General features: G+C 47.7%; 2 protein-coding genes across 6 annotated transcripts; one reads left to right on the forward strand and one right to left on the reverse strand.

The window, feature by feature from the left end:
* The first annotated feature begins 210 nt into the window (after positions 1–210).
* On the forward strand, positions 211–10,218 carry SPOUT1 (SPOUT domain containing methyltransferase 1). Of its 5 annotated transcripts, none has more exons than XM_067542061.1 (12): positions 211–393; positions 1,558–1,600; positions 2,092–2,208; positions 2,433–2,592; positions 4,276–4,365; positions 4,964–5,013; positions 5,516–5,646; positions 6,253–6,325; positions 6,779–6,877; positions 7,713–7,815; positions 9,023–9,170; positions 9,740–10,218. In XM_067542061.1, exons 1-12 carry the CDS (start codon positions 349–351, stop codon positions 9,812–9,814), a joined length of 1,134 nt encoding a protein of 377 aa, XP_067398162.1. In that variant the 5' UTR covers positions 211–348; the 3' UTR covers positions 9,815–10,218. The 5 variants fall into 5 exon arrangements, with proteins under 5 accessions (XP_067398162.1, XP_067398166.1, XP_067398163.1 ...); XM_067542063.1 differs by lacking the exon at positions 211–393 and adding an exon at positions 580–713; XM_067542064.1 differs by lacking the exon at positions 211–393 and adding an exon at positions 581–670.
* On the reverse strand, positions 10,169–14,861 carry ENDOG (endonuclease G). The gene is made up of 3 exons (XM_067542066.1): positions 14,275–14,861; positions 12,904–13,013; positions 10,169–11,954 (listed from the first exon to the last, which is right to left on the reverse strand). Exons 1-3 carry the CDS (start codon positions 14,791–14,793, stop codon positions 11,669–11,671), a joined length of 915 nt encoding a protein of 304 aa, XP_067398167.1. The 5' UTR covers positions 14,794–14,861; the 3' UTR covers positions 10,169–11,668.
* Between the last annotated feature and the right edge of the window lie 734 nt (positions 14,862–15,595).

A 15,595-nucleotide genomic window follows, 5' to 3' on the forward strand; every position in this document is an offset into this window, starting at 1 on the left:
TGTCCGCACCCCCCATTGAGTTAAGTGGGACCTTTCTTAGCTGAATTCCGCTCTCCTCCCGTGACTCAGCGGCAGCTCGCCAGGCGCGGGTTCCCATCCACTGGTGGAACCTCCCGGGCCACGCTGAGCTTAGGGGGACCTCATAGGAGCGGGGCACGAGAGCGGACAGATGATGAATTGGGGCGGGGGCGGGGCCGGCACGTAGCCACACCCCTGCCATGCTGTTGACCCGCCTCCGCGCGCCCCTCACGTGACTCATCCGCGTGCGTGAGCCGTTGGGATTGGAAGGCTTGGCGCGTGCGGCGTTCCCCTCGTCCAATCCGCGGAGCCGGGAAGTGGCGGTGGAAGATGGCGGCGCTGGCGGGCGGCGCTAAGCGGCCGCGAGCCTTGCAGGTGGGTGATGGCGCGGGTGCGCCTTAGCGTGAGTCCGTTCTCCGGGGGCCCGGCCCATGTGCTCTCGCCCGCTCCCTCTGCGCCACGAGCTGCCCGGGGGGCGCCGGCTGCAGCCCCACGTGCCGGACGGTCTCCGTGTGTGGGCGGGCGGGGGCTTCCTGCTCCCTCACCTTGGAGACCGGGGACTTCAGCGGAGGGTCGGGCCGGAGTGGCGCAGGGGCGGGATCTGAACCGGGCCGGGCGGCCGGGCAAATCGTTTCCCGCTGAAGCGGCTCAGGTGCGGGGCTGGAGACGTGTCACAACCTCCCTCCCAACGAAAGGTACCCCGCAGTGTAAAGCCAGGCGGCTCCAGCCTTCGCTTTGAATCTAGCTCCACCCCCCTTTGCTACTGTTCACACACAAACCCGTCTGACTCCGGTTGGGAAGCTCCAAGGTCTTAAGACCTGCTGGGGAGCTGAGTCCAGGTGTCAGTGAGACTCAGGTTCAAGCCCTGTCGTTTTGCAGGGTGGATGCAGCTCACGCAACTGACCGGTCGGAAGATCTGTATAGTGTGGTATGGATGCCTTAGCATGGTGTCAGACCTGGGTCCAGCAGTTGTGAATCCAGATTGGCAATGCCGTTAATGTGCTCAAGGCGAGGGCTTGGAAACACCAAAAGTCCAGCTCCCACATACCAGCATTTACAGTGTAATGTAGACATATCCTACCTAGCAGGGCAGGAAATGAAAGTGTAGTCGCTATCTATACTGCGTTTTGTTTGTTGGGGACAGAAGGGGTGTCAGTGCATCTGCTCTGTGCAAACCCTTGAATTGGATGCAATGCACCATTGTTAAACAAGTCCAGTTTTGCACTAGTACAGTGTGCCTATCTTAAAAATTTATACTGGTGTAGCTACATCATGAAAAGGTGCAAATTTCACTAGTGTAGACTAGAGGATCCCTTGAATGCTGGTGTGCTGTGAAGGCCCCAATGCTGCTTCTGTAAACAAGGCAGAGAGGGATCTCTGATTCCAGCAGCACTATCATTTCATTAACCCGTGTCTCCCCCAATGCCTGGCTTGTTGAGAAAGCTTTAGTACATCTGGAGCTCTTTGCTGTTCAGTTAAATTTTGTGATCCTTGTTAGCCAGCTGATGGAATGTAAATAGCTTACTGCTTCTTTTTTAGGAGAAAGAGAAAAAAGTTGACTGGCGTAAATGGAAACAAGAAAGTAAGGAGACACTTTTTATACATATTATGTGTATTTCCAGTACTTTTAGAAAGAAACCTTCAAAAATCCATCAAATGGCTTGAGGGCAGGCTTTTAATGAAATCCAGAGCCCTTTTACTTCTGGGTCACTGATTCAAAGCCAAACTAAACTGGCTTGTGATCAGAAGTTACCATCTGAGCACTGGTGTGGTAGCATGTGAAGTGATAAGAATAATCAATTTCTACTGGACATATCTTCACGTTACAAAAAACTAGCGCTAATTGCCACTTTTGTTGATTGTCTCAGGAAAGAAAACAAGCACTTCTTTCTGCTTTAATGTTGATAATCTGACACTCAGGTGTATAACCTTGATGTCATATTCGATTCCTGTTTTCCTCCTGTCTCTCTCTGTCCGTCCCCATGCTGTCTAATTTCTTGAATTCTGATGATAAAACCATTACGTTTTTGGGTCTCTTTTTATTTAAAACGAGATGGTTATCCCCCATTTCAGAAAAAGAAGAGAAGAAAAAATGGAAGGAAATAAAGCTATTGAGAAAACTGGAAAAGAAAAGAATGCAGGAGATGATGGAAAAACAAAAAGAAGAAGAAAAGCCAAAGGAAGACAAAGGTAACAGCATTGAGTTGATTAGGGAAGCACAGTGTGTGAGGGCTGGGAGAATCTAATGTGTGAGGGGCAGATTTTAGTTGCTTGAGATGATCATCTCAGCTGTATAGGCAGAAAAGGATATCTTATTACTCAACTTTCACAGCACTGGTATAATCATATGCCAGTTAAAATACATAGGTAGGCATTAATTTAGTACAGTGTCTGATCCCACCCTTTTTTTCTAGGGCGTCATTATACAGTTAGTGTAGCTCTGCCAGGCTCTATCCTGAACAACGCACAGTCTCCAGAGTTGCGGACATACCTTGCTGGGCAAATTGCCAGGGCATGTGCCATCTTCTGTGTGGAAGAGATTGTGGTGTTTGATGAGCAAGGAGAATATTCAAGGTAAGCATAATCTATTGTCTTCCCTGAATAAACTGTCCATCAGTGTTTCCAGATTTTCTGTGTACCTTGTCTCAAATGAAGGACAGTAAGAAATAGAGCTGTGGCTTCTCTGTCCCTGTCAAATGCTTTGTCTGATGAGATCTCTCTCATTAAGTCTTTTCCTTTTATGTATATATGTGTGGCACTGGGGGGCGGCAGTGGCTGTTCCCTAAGCAGCAAGATTAATGACTGAAGTAAAATCATAGGTTGGATGGTTCTAGAGGGTCATTAATAACCATTTTGTACTGAGCCCACAGGAATAGTAACTAAAAGGCATCACCTGCTGACTGTTATGTGGCCTATGAGATGAATTGGTGGTGTCTGGTTGCTAGCAGACAGGTGTCCAGACTGTATTTGGTTAAACAATTAGTGTCTTTATTTACAGTCTCAGCAAAAAAGCAAAGTACCAGTCTGGGGGAAGATGGCTCTGGAGACTGACACTCTGGCTGTGTTTATACTGACGGCAGCAAATTTGCCGCCACCAGATCAATCTTTCTGGATCAATTGAGCGGTCAGTATAGACCCGCTCAATCGATCAGGAAGTCGACTGAGTAAATCCACTCCCTCAAGAAGCACAGCGCAGTGTGAACAGCGCGCAGAAGGGAAGCAGAGCAGTCGACATGAGTTACGCAAACTACTCTGCGTAGTTTGCGTAACTCCCGTTGACTGCCGCCGAATCGTGAGGTAAGTGTAAACTAGTCCTGAGTCATCTTTCAGAAGCACTAAATCCATTTAAATTATGTTCTCTGTGACTAGAGACCATTCAGACTAAGTGACAAGGCATAAGTAACTCAATGCCTGGTTTATAGTTCAAGTCAGTGACAAGGGTAAAAATGCACAATTGTTGGAGCAAACTTGGACACTATATGTAAACCAAGCAATAGCTTGGTTCCATAGAACACTTAAGTCCCATAAGAGCAAGTAGGTTTCATATCAACACTAAAGTGCATGGGTCTCACTGTTATGCAATAAACACACACGTTTACAGGACTCTAAAGAAGAGGTCTAAGTAGGCTTGAAAGCTTGTCTCTTTCACCAACAGAAGTTAGTCCAATAAAAGATATCACTTCACTTGCCTTGTGTCTCTCATATATCTTGGGACCAACACAGCTACAGCAACACTGCATAAAGTTTTACAGGAAGAAATTTTGTAATACTGATACAAGGTGCTGTCCTGACAGCCATGTAAACTAACAATCTCTGTTTATCCCCAGCCCAGACTACGTAGCAGAATGTCATGCTTTCTCCCAGTTGCTCAGCCCTAACTGGGAGGGTCTGCCTGTAATGATGCTCCATGGCACATTCAATCATTAGCCTAGATTATTAACAAGGATGCTGGTTCTCGCGGTTGTGTGACCAATGACCATCCAGTCAGAACTACCTTGCTATCACTTACTTCTTTCACAGACCACCAAGCAGCCATCAGATGCTAATAATGTAAGATCTTTTCTGACCTGGGTCAGACTTGAACTGGCAACAGCGGTAAGGAGCTCTATATCCTGAGCCACCTTTTTAAAGTCCTGTTTCTAGTTATATACTTTTTAATTAAATAGGATTGAGATCGAGCCTCATCTGTAGGTCTGCTCACTCTAGAGGCTGTGTAAATATCTTGGGAGATCACAGACTGCATCTGTTCTCTTTTAGGACTGTGGAAGGGCAGTTTGACGGGATTGGAAAGAAAGGACAGGCCTGCGTGCAGCTGGCTCGGATTCTACAATACTTGGAGTGTCCTCAGTAAGACTAACATGGCAGCTTTGCGCACCACACAGATTTAGTCTTAGTTTAAAGCTGTAGCTTATTAACATGATATTATGCAACACATCTGTCATCTAGTAAAGGTTGTAGGAGCAGGTGTTGGGTGGCAGAGGGCCAATATCACTTATCCTAATGTTTGTTTCTTGTGTGTTATGCCATCTGGAGATAGATTCTCTGTTCTGATTCACTTGTTACATTTACAAGCTTGAGTCAGAGAACTCCATTAGCATATTGAAGAATGAGATCTGCATAGGGTAAAAGGGGCTACTGTGCATTACCAGTGTTGGGTTGCCAACATCAGAGCTCATGAGAGCCAGAGGAGCAGTGATTTCTGCTCAGAATTCAGACTCAAACTGCCAAGAAATAAAAGATCTTGGCACCCGAAAGAGCTGCAGGATTGTGAGGGGGTGAAATTGATCAGTATTAATCCCACATTTAAATTCCATCAGAGCCTTAGCCTTACATGGTATGTAGTACCACAGGGTTGGTTTCCTGATTAAAAATGGAAATCTGAAATTAAAATGAAACATGAAAGAAGATTGTTATGATTTTAAGACTTTAATCTCTCTCTGAACAGATATCTGAGAAAATCATTTTTCCCGAAACACCATGATCTGCAGTTTGCAGGTAAGCATATGATTACATCCCCTTGACATCCTGTTCCAATCCCTAAACCACAGGCCTTCCACCCTTTGTGGTGAAATAAATAGATGTGGGGCTGCCATCACTCTACATATATACTGAGTCAGGCAGCCCGCTTTGCCATTCCATTTTGTGTAATCCTGGCCTTTGTTCTCTTATGGTCTGTAAGGAGCTGTAGTTGCTAAGGCTTTTCCTTCTCTGAGAGAGTAAACTTGTGTTCCTCATCATGACTGGAATACTTCTCTGCCCATGCACACATCTGGACCAGTTTGTGATTTTTCATCAGAGTAGGAAGGGAGTAGTGGGAGTGGGAGCAGCAAAGACTTGTGGTCTTGTCTGATAGTGTAGCTTGCTTTCCTCATACTGATCTTTTTTGCTTGTCCTCTAGGTTTTACAATCTGCCTCCAACTGTAATCTGTCCTTCAATATATCCCCCCCCCCCCCCCCCCCCTTCGCCACCCACACACTTTTCTCTGTATCGTTTCAGGACTCCTGAACCCCTTGGACAGCCCTCATCATGTGCGGATAGATGAGGAATCAGAATACCGGGAAGGGGTGGTGTTAGACCGGCCCACCAAGCCAGGCAAAGGCTCCTTTGTTAACTGTGGAATGAGGAAGGTATGGCCTATCTGCCCCTCAGATACCCAGAGTAAACTTCTCCTTCCAATCACTTATCAATCACTCCTTTCAAGGTCAAGTGGAATCAGACTAGGATAGAAATAAGCTACGAGTGAATTTCTTGAAGGGCCATGTCCCACGATAGAATGGGGGACAGTTTCTAGCAATACATGCGTCCTTGTATTTATTTCATTCAGCATTCTCTGTCTGATCAGGGTTTCTGTTAAGTGTTGATAGCACCCTCTGCTGGATACTAGTAGAGATAACAATGCCCCTTAGCCTGCAGTAGGGTAAAATCCTCCAATTACCATTTGTCTGAATTAACAAACACTTATCCTGTTGTCCAGCACATTGAACTGGAAGTGTAACACCCTTTGCAGCTGTTCTAAGCCAACCCAGTATCCTGGAGAGCTATAGGTTTTATATAGTTCATTCCCCACTATACAGATTGCAGAGCTGGCTGCTCAGTGGTGGAACTTGTGGTCTCGTCTGATAGTGTAGCTTGCTTTCCTCAGAGTGATCTTTTTTTGCTTGTCCTCTATAGCTTTCCTGTGGCTGGGTATCCTTGTATCTAAAACCCCATGTGCTGGTGTTCTATTATTGTAGGAGGTACAGATAGACCGACAGCTAGAGTCTGGCCTTCGAGTCACTGTTCAACTGGACAAGCAGCAGAATCCAGGTAATCCATTGCGATCCTGCCTCTGGACAGGCTAGATGGGTAATATCAGTGTGATCTGTAGAATAGCCTTAGTTCTGCAGAAGTTAATCTTTGCCTGGAACTCCCTCAACCTTGAGACGATGCTATGTGGAAGACACGAGATCTTTAAATATGTTCAGGAATCATTATACCACTTATAGCCAGTCCCATGCCCCTCAGTTTGAGAGTTAGTTACTCAGCTACTACATGTTTGTGGTGGTGTTTAGAACTCAATAGTGTTTTGAGCTTTATCAGTGTATAGACACTGCTGATTAGACTAAGCTCTTACAGGCTTTACATTTATTAAGAAAGGGGTGGAGCTTGTTTATGCCCTAGGGAAGGGTGTTGGGAACATGGCACAGGGGGTTGCTGGTTGATTTTCAGCAGTGTTTGGTGAGCTGCAATGTGCTGTTAACCCACTGGCTTTGCTTTCAGATAGTAAAATACAGAAAGGCACCGTAGTGTCCTCACACCATCCACGGACTGTGTCTGGCCTGTACTGGGGTTACAATGTCCGCTTAGCCTCCTGCCTGAGTAAGTATTTACATTGCATTCTGTCACCCTTCTGCTGGGGTACCAGTAGTAACATCCACTCTGGCTGAGTTCTGCGTGCACATTTACATTCACTTCTACACAGAGTCTAGCTGTGGTGCAGGTCTGCAGCAAGTACAAGCTAGATGTTTGTTTCTTTAAAATCCTTTTCCCTATTCTTGGGACCCATATGCTGTCCTTTAAGATTTACTAGATATTTTCCATCTCTGGTTTCCTTGACCCTATATGACTTCTGGTGCTGGAGGGAAGGGTTGAATGGTAATGAGCATGTACTCACCTGCTTACTCTCCGCCCCTGAATTTAGAAACTTCACTCCTCGTTGATGCAGAAGATGGCGAATGACCCAATATCTGAACATTCATAGAATTTAAGGCTGTTGGGAAGGGAAACTAATAGTGGTCATAGTAATAATTGCTGAGTCTGAGCCAGATCCAAACACTCCCTCTGCACTCTTGGCCCATGAGTGATTCCTGGCAGACATGCCAGCCTGGGGCAGGTTCAGCATTTGGTGCAAGATCCAATATTTTTTCAGGGAAAGATACAAAGGTTGAAAGAGGAATTAGGATGCCATTCTGCTGATGGAATTTGGAGGCATCTTGGTGAGAGAGATGAGTAATTTGTTTTTGATACGCTAAGACATTAACTAATAGTGCTACTACTAGATACCACTAAAATGTAGGAGACAGTAGAAGCACTTCTGAGTTATTAACCTATGGGTCTATAAAGTGTGAAATGCTTCCAACTCCTGTATTTAGAACCCTCTAAAGCAGAAGAAGCCATCACTTACTTTCCTTCAGTACAATACTGTGTTTCCCAGGTGCTGTTTTTGCCGAATGCCCTTTTAAAGAAGGCTATGATCTCTCTATTGGGACTTCTGAGCGAGGGACCTGTGTGGACCAAGTAACTCTCCCCTCCTTCAGGTAACGACTGGTTCCTTATTACTCAGCCCATCCCTTTGCTGGCAAATCAGCCGCAGGAGCAAGATGCCTGCTGTAGAACAACCAGTGCATTTGAGAGAACTGCAATAGCCAGTGCAGCCCTGTGAATATTCTCCCTGCCAAAGCTTTCCTCTGCAGCAGTAGGGTTCATGTTATCCTCAACTGCAAGCATGCAACTCCCATTCATTTTAGTGGGATTTGCACACAGGCCTCGCGCTCTGTTCTGAGGCATGTTCTACACCAGTGTTTCTCGACCAGTCCATGGACCGGCACCAGTCCGTGAGATCTCCCTGACAGTATAGGAAGCCGGTCCTTGGTATCAAAAAGGTTGAAAAACATGGGTCTTCACTACAGACTTATGTCAGTAGAACTGCTTTGCTCAGGGGTGTCCCTGGGCGGGAACTCCTGGTGTAGACAGTGCTTTGTTGACGGAAGGGCTTCTCCCATCAGCATAGCTACTGCCACTCGGGGAAGTGGATTAACTACATCAACAAGAGAAGGTCTCCTGGTGGGGTAGATGGTGTCTTCACTAAGCGCTGTGGCACTGCAGCGCTGTATGTATAGACAAGCCCTGATTATCTGCTCTGATATGCTTTCCACACGTGTTTTCCATGTACCAAGCCAAAACTAAGCCCTGGGCATTGCCATGGATTGGATCTTCTGATCGTTAGTCAAAGCAAGAATACCCAGTAATTAACTTAGCTCACTGGATGCTGTCATCGTTGGGTATAGTTCAGTATATTTTTGCCCCTGCTTGGATGGCAGTTGGGGGCAAGGGTAGCTTTAATTCCAAGACCATCCATTGCCTTTTTCTCTGCTTTGGTTATGTAGCTGTGTGGTGTTTTGTTGTGTGTACTGAGCGAACGAGGCACTTTTTACATTCTGAACTTGCTCTACAGCTCATGTAAAGAACCAGGATCAGCACACTGCATACAGCTGTTAAAGGCTCTGCTAACTAGCCTGCTGGGTGACCTTGGGCAATTCACTTCATCTATTTCCCCAGCTGTAAAATGAGGAAAATGATGTCTGACCTCTTTTTTGTAAAGTGCTTTATGGTCTACTGCTATATAAGAGCTAAGTGATGGTGTTAAAGATTGCAGGGGCAATGCTGTAATTGCTTTTGACCAGGTGCTGCTAGTAGGATCTAGTCTTTCCCTATAAACCTGTGTGTCTGTCTACTATCTTCCAGCCATGCCCTAATAGTATTTGGAGGTCTCCAAGGACTGGAGGCTGGTGTGGATGCTGACCCACACCTGGAGAGCACTGACCCAAGTTTTTTGTTTGACCTTTACCTGAACACCTGTCCCAGACAGGGCAGCCGCACCATTAGGACAGAGGTATGTCACATGGATACTAACATGATGCACAACGCCTGGGTGGCAGCACCTTCCCTCCTAAAGATCAATCTTACTAGTGCTTTCCTCTGAGGAAGGAAGCTACCTCTCAGCTAGCTGTGAACTAAGTGGTTAGGTAGTGCCCTCCTAGCTCCAATTATACAAGTGATCTTTCTAAAATACATACTCTTAACACCGGCACCTGAAGATCTGTTAATATTTCCCATTTCATACTACTGTTATTATTTGTGGTAGTGTGGCATCTGAGCCCACTGTGCTAGGCACTGTACAAACCCAAACAGAATAAAAGATCTTCCCAGGCCCAAAGAGCTTATAAGCTATCCTTTGGTAATGAAGTTCTTTGGCATCTAAAGGTCCAGTGGTGAATCTGGCTGTGCTCATGTAGTAGTTGTGAACCCAGTGACAGGCATATTTGCTATAGGTATAAGCAGATGAATCCCCCTACTACCCTTCTGCAAACAGTCATTAAACTTGTTTGTATTAAGTAATGTGTGCTGAAGCTCTTTGTTTACAGCAGTGGATCTAATCTTACGTTTTGGGTTTGGTTCCAGGAAGCAATACTGGTATCTCTGTCTGCACTGAGACCCCGCATTGATGAGGCTATGAGGAAAGCCCTTGGCAGCTGAAGGAAAAAACACTAATCTATGGAACTGAACCTTTATTTGCTCTTGCTTATAGCAGCACAGGTGGCTCATTCCAAGTTATGCTAACCCTAAACCTAGGAATAGCTGCTGGGGAGATGGGTAAGTCCTTAGGGCAGCCTGCCACTCTCCAGCATCTTTGAGATTGCTTAAGAAAAGCCCAGTAACTACCAAAATGGCTACCGTTTTTTAATAGACTCAGACATGAGATTGGGATTAAGCACTGTGACTCTACATTGGCTGGGGCTACTTCAGGGTGAGCTTCCTAGGCCAAGCAGTGTTGGTGAATGGAGCTGGCTGCTGCCTCACATCAGCATGGGAAACCTGTCAGTGGATCACTCAGCACCAAGAGAGGTATTGGAAAAAATAAAACAGAACTGTCAAATATAGTACACTGGAGTTCTTAAAAGTGGGGGCAGTGTCGCTGGGGGTTGAGGCAAAGAACTAGGGACCTGATTGGTGAAAGTGTTGAATGCCTGGTGAAAGCCAATAGGAACTCATTGCTCAGCACCTCTAAAGAGCATGGTCTAGGTCACTGATAAGCATGTTGGCCCTTTCAAGAGTAATGCTAGGGTAGAGAGAGAGTTTCTGGACACTGGGTGGCTCTAAGATATTATATACAAGTTAACTGAAACAAGGTGGTGGTGCATTACTTCTGTGGATAGGAGGGGCCCCTTTTTCAAGTCACCCTGCTTGTCTGAAGAGTTGCGCTCTCGCTGTAAGGCAGAACAGTCACATGACCAAAACTGACATAGCATTAGGTACCCACTAACAAAGGAGGTCTGGAAATTTCTGGAGAGCTAGCCAATGTAAGAAGTGCCTGGGGCTTTCCTCAGACTAGCGGACATGAGTGTCACAACTCACCAAATGATTGTACTCCACCCAGACCTCATATTGATGCATATCTTTAACCAGTACTAAAACTCAACCCTTTCTTGCAAGCAACAGTGGTGCTATTGGGCCAGCTACAGTAAGTATACATCCCATTTCAGTGTAGTAATGCTCCTTCCTTTCTCTTCTGTACAGGTATTATCTAGCTTCCTTACGTAAGAGGGATGTAAATACCTATGGGCGCTCAGAGTCCTTAGGAAAGACTTAAAGGAGAAAGTTAGGGTCAAGCCTAATCTTTTTGGCTGAAGTCTGTTGCTATACAGTCTACCTATCCTTGCTGTAAGTCTGCAAGCTAAAACAACAAGGAACAGAGAAACAGTTGGAAGAGGCAAGTCCACTATGATGGTACTGGTTGTTAGTAAGAAACTGATCCATAATTTGGATTTTCAGTGAAAATTAGTAGTGAAACTGGCACAAAATGCACTTACATAGGGATAAGGGTAGAGAGCAAACAAAACAAAAAAACCCCAACCTTAAATTAATCTTGGGAACCAACTAGCTTCCCCGTGCATTTTACCCTGAAAGAATATAGCTCAGCAAAAGCATTTCCTCTGGCGTTCTTAACTGAGTCAATAGAAAGCAATGGTTTTGAGGGCATAGTCTAGAGATATACCCATTGAGTCAAGCATAGGAGTATTCAGGGAAAGCCAGCTATGGTGCCCCTTTTAGATACTCTGCTGACTTTATTAGATAAGTTCCAGGAGTTATTTTTGGGGCCAAACATACAAGGGCTCATCTTAGGTATTTGCATTCTGCAGAAAAGAGACAACTGTATTAATTAGCGTAGGCCCATGAAAAGCTCCCAGACCATTTAAAAAAATAGCCTGGGCAAAGGAAAAATAAATTTGAGCCCATACATACCCCTGATAGTTACTACAGTGATTTAAGTCCCTTCATCTGAATGTCTACATCCCATGGACTATTCTGTCATCAATCCCACGGGTGTGATCAGCTGTTGCTTCCAGCAGTGATGGCTTGTAAACGATTTGTTCTTTTCAAGATATTAGGAACAAACAACAGCCCAGCTGCCCGCTCAATGCTCTCAATAGGAACCAGGAAACGTTCAAGTGGGATTGTCTCCTCCACAGGACTGTTGGGCATCACATAGGAGCGCAGCTCAATCTCCCCGCTGAGCTTCTCTAAGATAAGCACTTTGAAGAAGTGAGTGGGGACAGCTACATTGTTCTTCCCGATCACCTGGTACTTGATGTACATCTTCCCATCTGCTTCCATCCTACACAAAGAACAAGACCCTATTACTGCTACCTCTTACCCAGTACCCACATGCACAAACCCCTCATGGCCGTGATCATGTCTTCCATTGCTTTAGATGAATAGATTCATGGATTTTTAAAACCAGAAGGGGCCCTTATGATCCTCTTGCATAGCACATGCCACAAAATTTCACCCTGGGGTTCCTGAATCGAGGTCATAATTCCCAGTATCTAAAGTATCTCTTTTAGAAAGGCATGGATTCTTGATTTAAAGTTGTCAAGTGCAGGTGTCTAGCCCACCGTTAAACTGAGACACAGATCATATGCAGTAAAATGGAATGAACACACCGGCAAACAAGTTTCACTCCCCATCACCACTATTTAATTCTGTCCTTGTTTAATTGAGTCTGTTCAAGTGATTGCTGGCTGAGAGACCTAAAGACCCCTGCCTTTGATGCCTCTAAATTGGTTCATTGTAGCCAAAGATACCACCTTTATTTGGAAAACCTGACTCTGCAATAGGGTGGATTAGCCCTTCAGTGCAGCCTGTGGCTAATGCATCTGTGGTCAGATCTGGCACTAGTACAAAACAGCCAGACTGTAAGAGTGACTATGAAATACAGCAAAAGATAACTAAGTTACTGTCACTCTCCCAAACTAAGTGCAGAAAAAAAGCACTGATGGAACACTGATTCAGTTAAATTATTTCCATTTTAATCCTAGCCAGGTAATCTGGGTTCCTCTATCCAATCATTTTTAACCCGAGAGTGTCCCTTTAGGGGTTTATTGAATTCCAATATGTATAACCTAATCCCAAGCATAATGAACTAGCCCACAAACTCCCTACATGCATACAGTACATGGAAAACTTGGGAGTGTTTAAAACAGTATCTTCAAAGTGCCCTACAAAGCAATTTCTGACCATTATGCACGTTTTAAGATCACTTTCAATCCAGCTCTGGCATTTACCTGGGTAGGAAGAGTGGGCCAGTGCAGACATACACGTTCTTGTTGTACTTTGTTAAACTCCTGCAGTATTTCTCCAGGTTATTCCAGGCTTTCTGGTTCAAATGAGGAACCTAGAAACAAAATAAATAATGCATCCAGGAAACAGTCAGCATGAGAACACACCCCAAGGCAGAGATACCCTCCAGAAGAGGTGTGTATGCTGGATTTCCGTCTCTTTTCCTACTCTGAGCAAAGATTGCCACCCCTCCCTCTGTTCTGGGGTGGAGGGGAAATGTTCTGCCTGGGTCATCCCTCCTGCCCCCAGGATACTTTCATAAAAGGAGGCTTGGGTTCTCTCTCTCATGGGTCAGACACCCACCTCTCACACCCTCTTTGAGGAAGTGGGTTCTGGGGCTGCTCACCCCACCCACTGGGCTTCTCCACTTTAGCACCTTGGTTTCCCCTTGCTCCTGCAACAGTTTAGCCCATCCTGCTGGAAGAGGGTTGAGGGGGACAGGACTTAAGGCTTCCTCCGTCCCACCCTTGTCTAGGAAGGAGAACCCCCTCTCTCCTTGTGCAGAGGTGGGTGTTGTCCAGGCTTTCTCCCTCCCACATGGCAGAGAGACTCTCATGGAAGGTAGGACAAGAAGTAATGGGTTTCATCTGTAGCAATGTAGATTTAGATTAGCTATTAGGACAAACTTTCAAACGCTACAGGTAGTTACGTTCTGGAATAGTTTCCACAGGAAGTTGTGGAATCCCCGTCATTGGAGGTTTTTAACAACAGGTTAGACAAACACCTGTCAGGGATGGTCTAGTTTACTTGGTCCTGCCTCATTGCAAGGGGCTGAATGAGGTGACCGCTGGACCCCTTCCAGCCCTACCTTTCTATGCCTCCTGTCCAGAGAGATTGGGTGTCTCCCTCTTTGCCTTTTTATCCATTCTTCTGAAATGGCAATTTTGGCACAACTTGACTGACACAACTGGCTAAAACTGGAGCTTTGAAGTTGTGAACTCTCACAACCCCGTTGTTTCTAAAAGCCTTAGCTCCTGGAGTTAGGTGACTACACAAGAACCTCAGCTTCCCTTTTAAAAAGTGTCTAGCCCTTATGGATGCAGAAAAAAGGCTTGCAAAGTGACCCGCTACCACCCCGAAACACGAAGGTGAATACAAATAACCCCCCAGTCGTTATGTTTAGCAGACCTCCGGATCCTTAACCCAGCCATGGCTGCCGGGGCCTGGCTCAGGAGCTGTGAACTCTGCGGTTGGGCCGGTGAGCGCTACCCAGCTGCTGGCAGTCCCCCGCTCAGCGGGGGAGCATCAGTGTCGGCCGCTCCGGGGCAGGGGGTCCCGCCCCAGGTCAGCCGGCCGGGCGGGCAGCGGCTCCTCACCTGGGGCGCCACGTTGCTGAGGTAGAAGGTGTCCTGCATGGCTCGCTGGCTCCACCTGTGGTTGGCGGCGGCGGCCAGGTGTCCCCGGTCGAAGCCGCTGCCCCGGTAGTCGGCGTTGGTGGCCCGGTGATACTCGTGCACCGACTCGTCCTCCTGGAAGTCGCAGGCGGCGCGGTCGGAGGAGCCGCTCAGCGTCTCCCGGCGCAGCTGCTCCAGCACCCAGAGGGCGCCGCGGCTCCGCGCGTCGTAGCACAGCACGTAGGACTCGCGGCTCCGCACCTGCGGCAGCCCCGGCAGCCCGTACTTGGCCAGCTCGCCGCGAGCCGCGCCGCCAGGCACGGGCGGGGAGGGGGGGGCGGCGGCCGCCGCGAGCACCGGCACCACGGGCAGCCGGGCCAACAAGCCCTCCGCCGGCGGGCCGCCCTCCGGCCACGCCCCCCTCAGCCCCACGCCCAGCCCCACCCCCAGGGCCAAGGTGGCCCCGGGCAGCAGCCACCGGCCGCCCCAGAGACGCTGCATGGCCCGGCCCCGGCCCGGCCCTGCCGCCGCACGCAGCTGAGGGGCTGTGAGGCCGCAGACGAGCGACCGTCCCGCTTCCGGCCGAATGAGATGAGCGGCGCGCTCTTAAAGGGGCCGTAGCCGCACCGCCGGGCGCAGGCAGGAGCCCCAGGGCGGCCGGGCCCCCTCCAAGGCTTCTGCCCACCACGGTGGGCCCAGACGCATTGCCCCCTTAAGAGCGACAGTGTCTTCCAAGAGCCTGGACAGTCAGCACCGCTGCTCTCCCCTCCCCGCAGCCCTGCCCTAGCTCAGGTCACAGCGGTGCCTGCCCTGTGCCTCCGTGTGTGTGTGTGTGTGTGTGGGGGGGGGATTGGAACTTAGTGCAGTGGTTCAGGAAACCACCTGCCTAGCTCGAGGCAAGCTGCGGCACCCCTTGGAGATTTAAGAATAAAGGGTGGAGGACTGTGCTGGGTCTTCTCAGGCTACTGCCCATTCAGGATACACGAGCCCCTTTCTCATGTTTTTCTCTGCATGTATAGAAAACGTAGCTTCTTAGAGGGGACTGAAGATGCCATAGCTCTGGCTCCTAGCACAGCCATTCCCAAACTCCACCATGGCAGGTGCCATCAACATAAGGCACCCCAGCTGTAGTACCACCACTACTTCCAGTTACAGGCCCAAGCCAGAAGTTCGGGAAGTGACTGGCTGAGGAACTAAGCTGCCCACTCCAGTTGCCAAGATAGTTCAAGCGGAGCGTTGGCAGCAGAACTTCAGGCTAAGCTGCTGCCCACGCTCCACTTAAGCTACCTTGGCAAGTGGAGCA

This window comes from Emydura macquarii, unplaced genomic scaffold, assembly GCF_026122565.2.
Source record: "Emydura macquarii macquarii isolate MOO-44397 ecotype Brisbane River unplaced genomic scaffold, CSIRO-AGI_Emac_v2 contig_691, whole genome shotgun sequence".
Lineage (NCBI taxonomy): Eukaryota > Metazoa > Chordata > Testudines > Chelidae > Emydura > Emydura macquarii.

What these genes read in the sequence shown, in the direction of transcription:
- SPOUT1 (XM_067542061.1), top strand. Translation starts at nt 349, where the DNA reads ATGGCGGCGCTGGCGGGCGGCGCTAAGCGGCCGCGAGCCTTGCAG. An exon ending in AGCGGCCGCGAGCCTTGCAG is followed by an intron (nt 394 to 1,557) that starts GTGGGTGATGGC and finishes CTTCTTTTTTAG; the next exon opens with GAGAAAGAGAAAAAAGTTGA. An exon ending in GGACAAGCAGCAGAATCCAG is followed by an intron (nt 6,326 to 6,778) that starts GTAATCCATTGC and finishes CTTTGCTTTCAG; the next exon opens with ATAGTAAAATACAGAAAGGC.
- ENDOG (XM_067542066.1), bottom strand. Translation starts at nt 14,793, where the DNA reads ATGCAGCGTCTCTGGGGCGGCCGGTGGCTGCTGCCCGGGGCCACCTTG. An exon ending in TCAGCAACGTGGCGCCCCAG is followed by an intron (nt 13,014 to 14,274) that starts GTGAGGAGCCGC and finishes TTTTGTTTCTAG; the next exon opens with GTTCCTCATTTGAACCAGAA. An exon ending in GGCCCACTCTTCCTACCCAG is followed by an intron (nt 11,955 to 12,903) that starts GTAAATGCCAGA and finishes TTCTTTGTGTAG; the next exon opens with GATGGAAGCAGATGGGAAGA.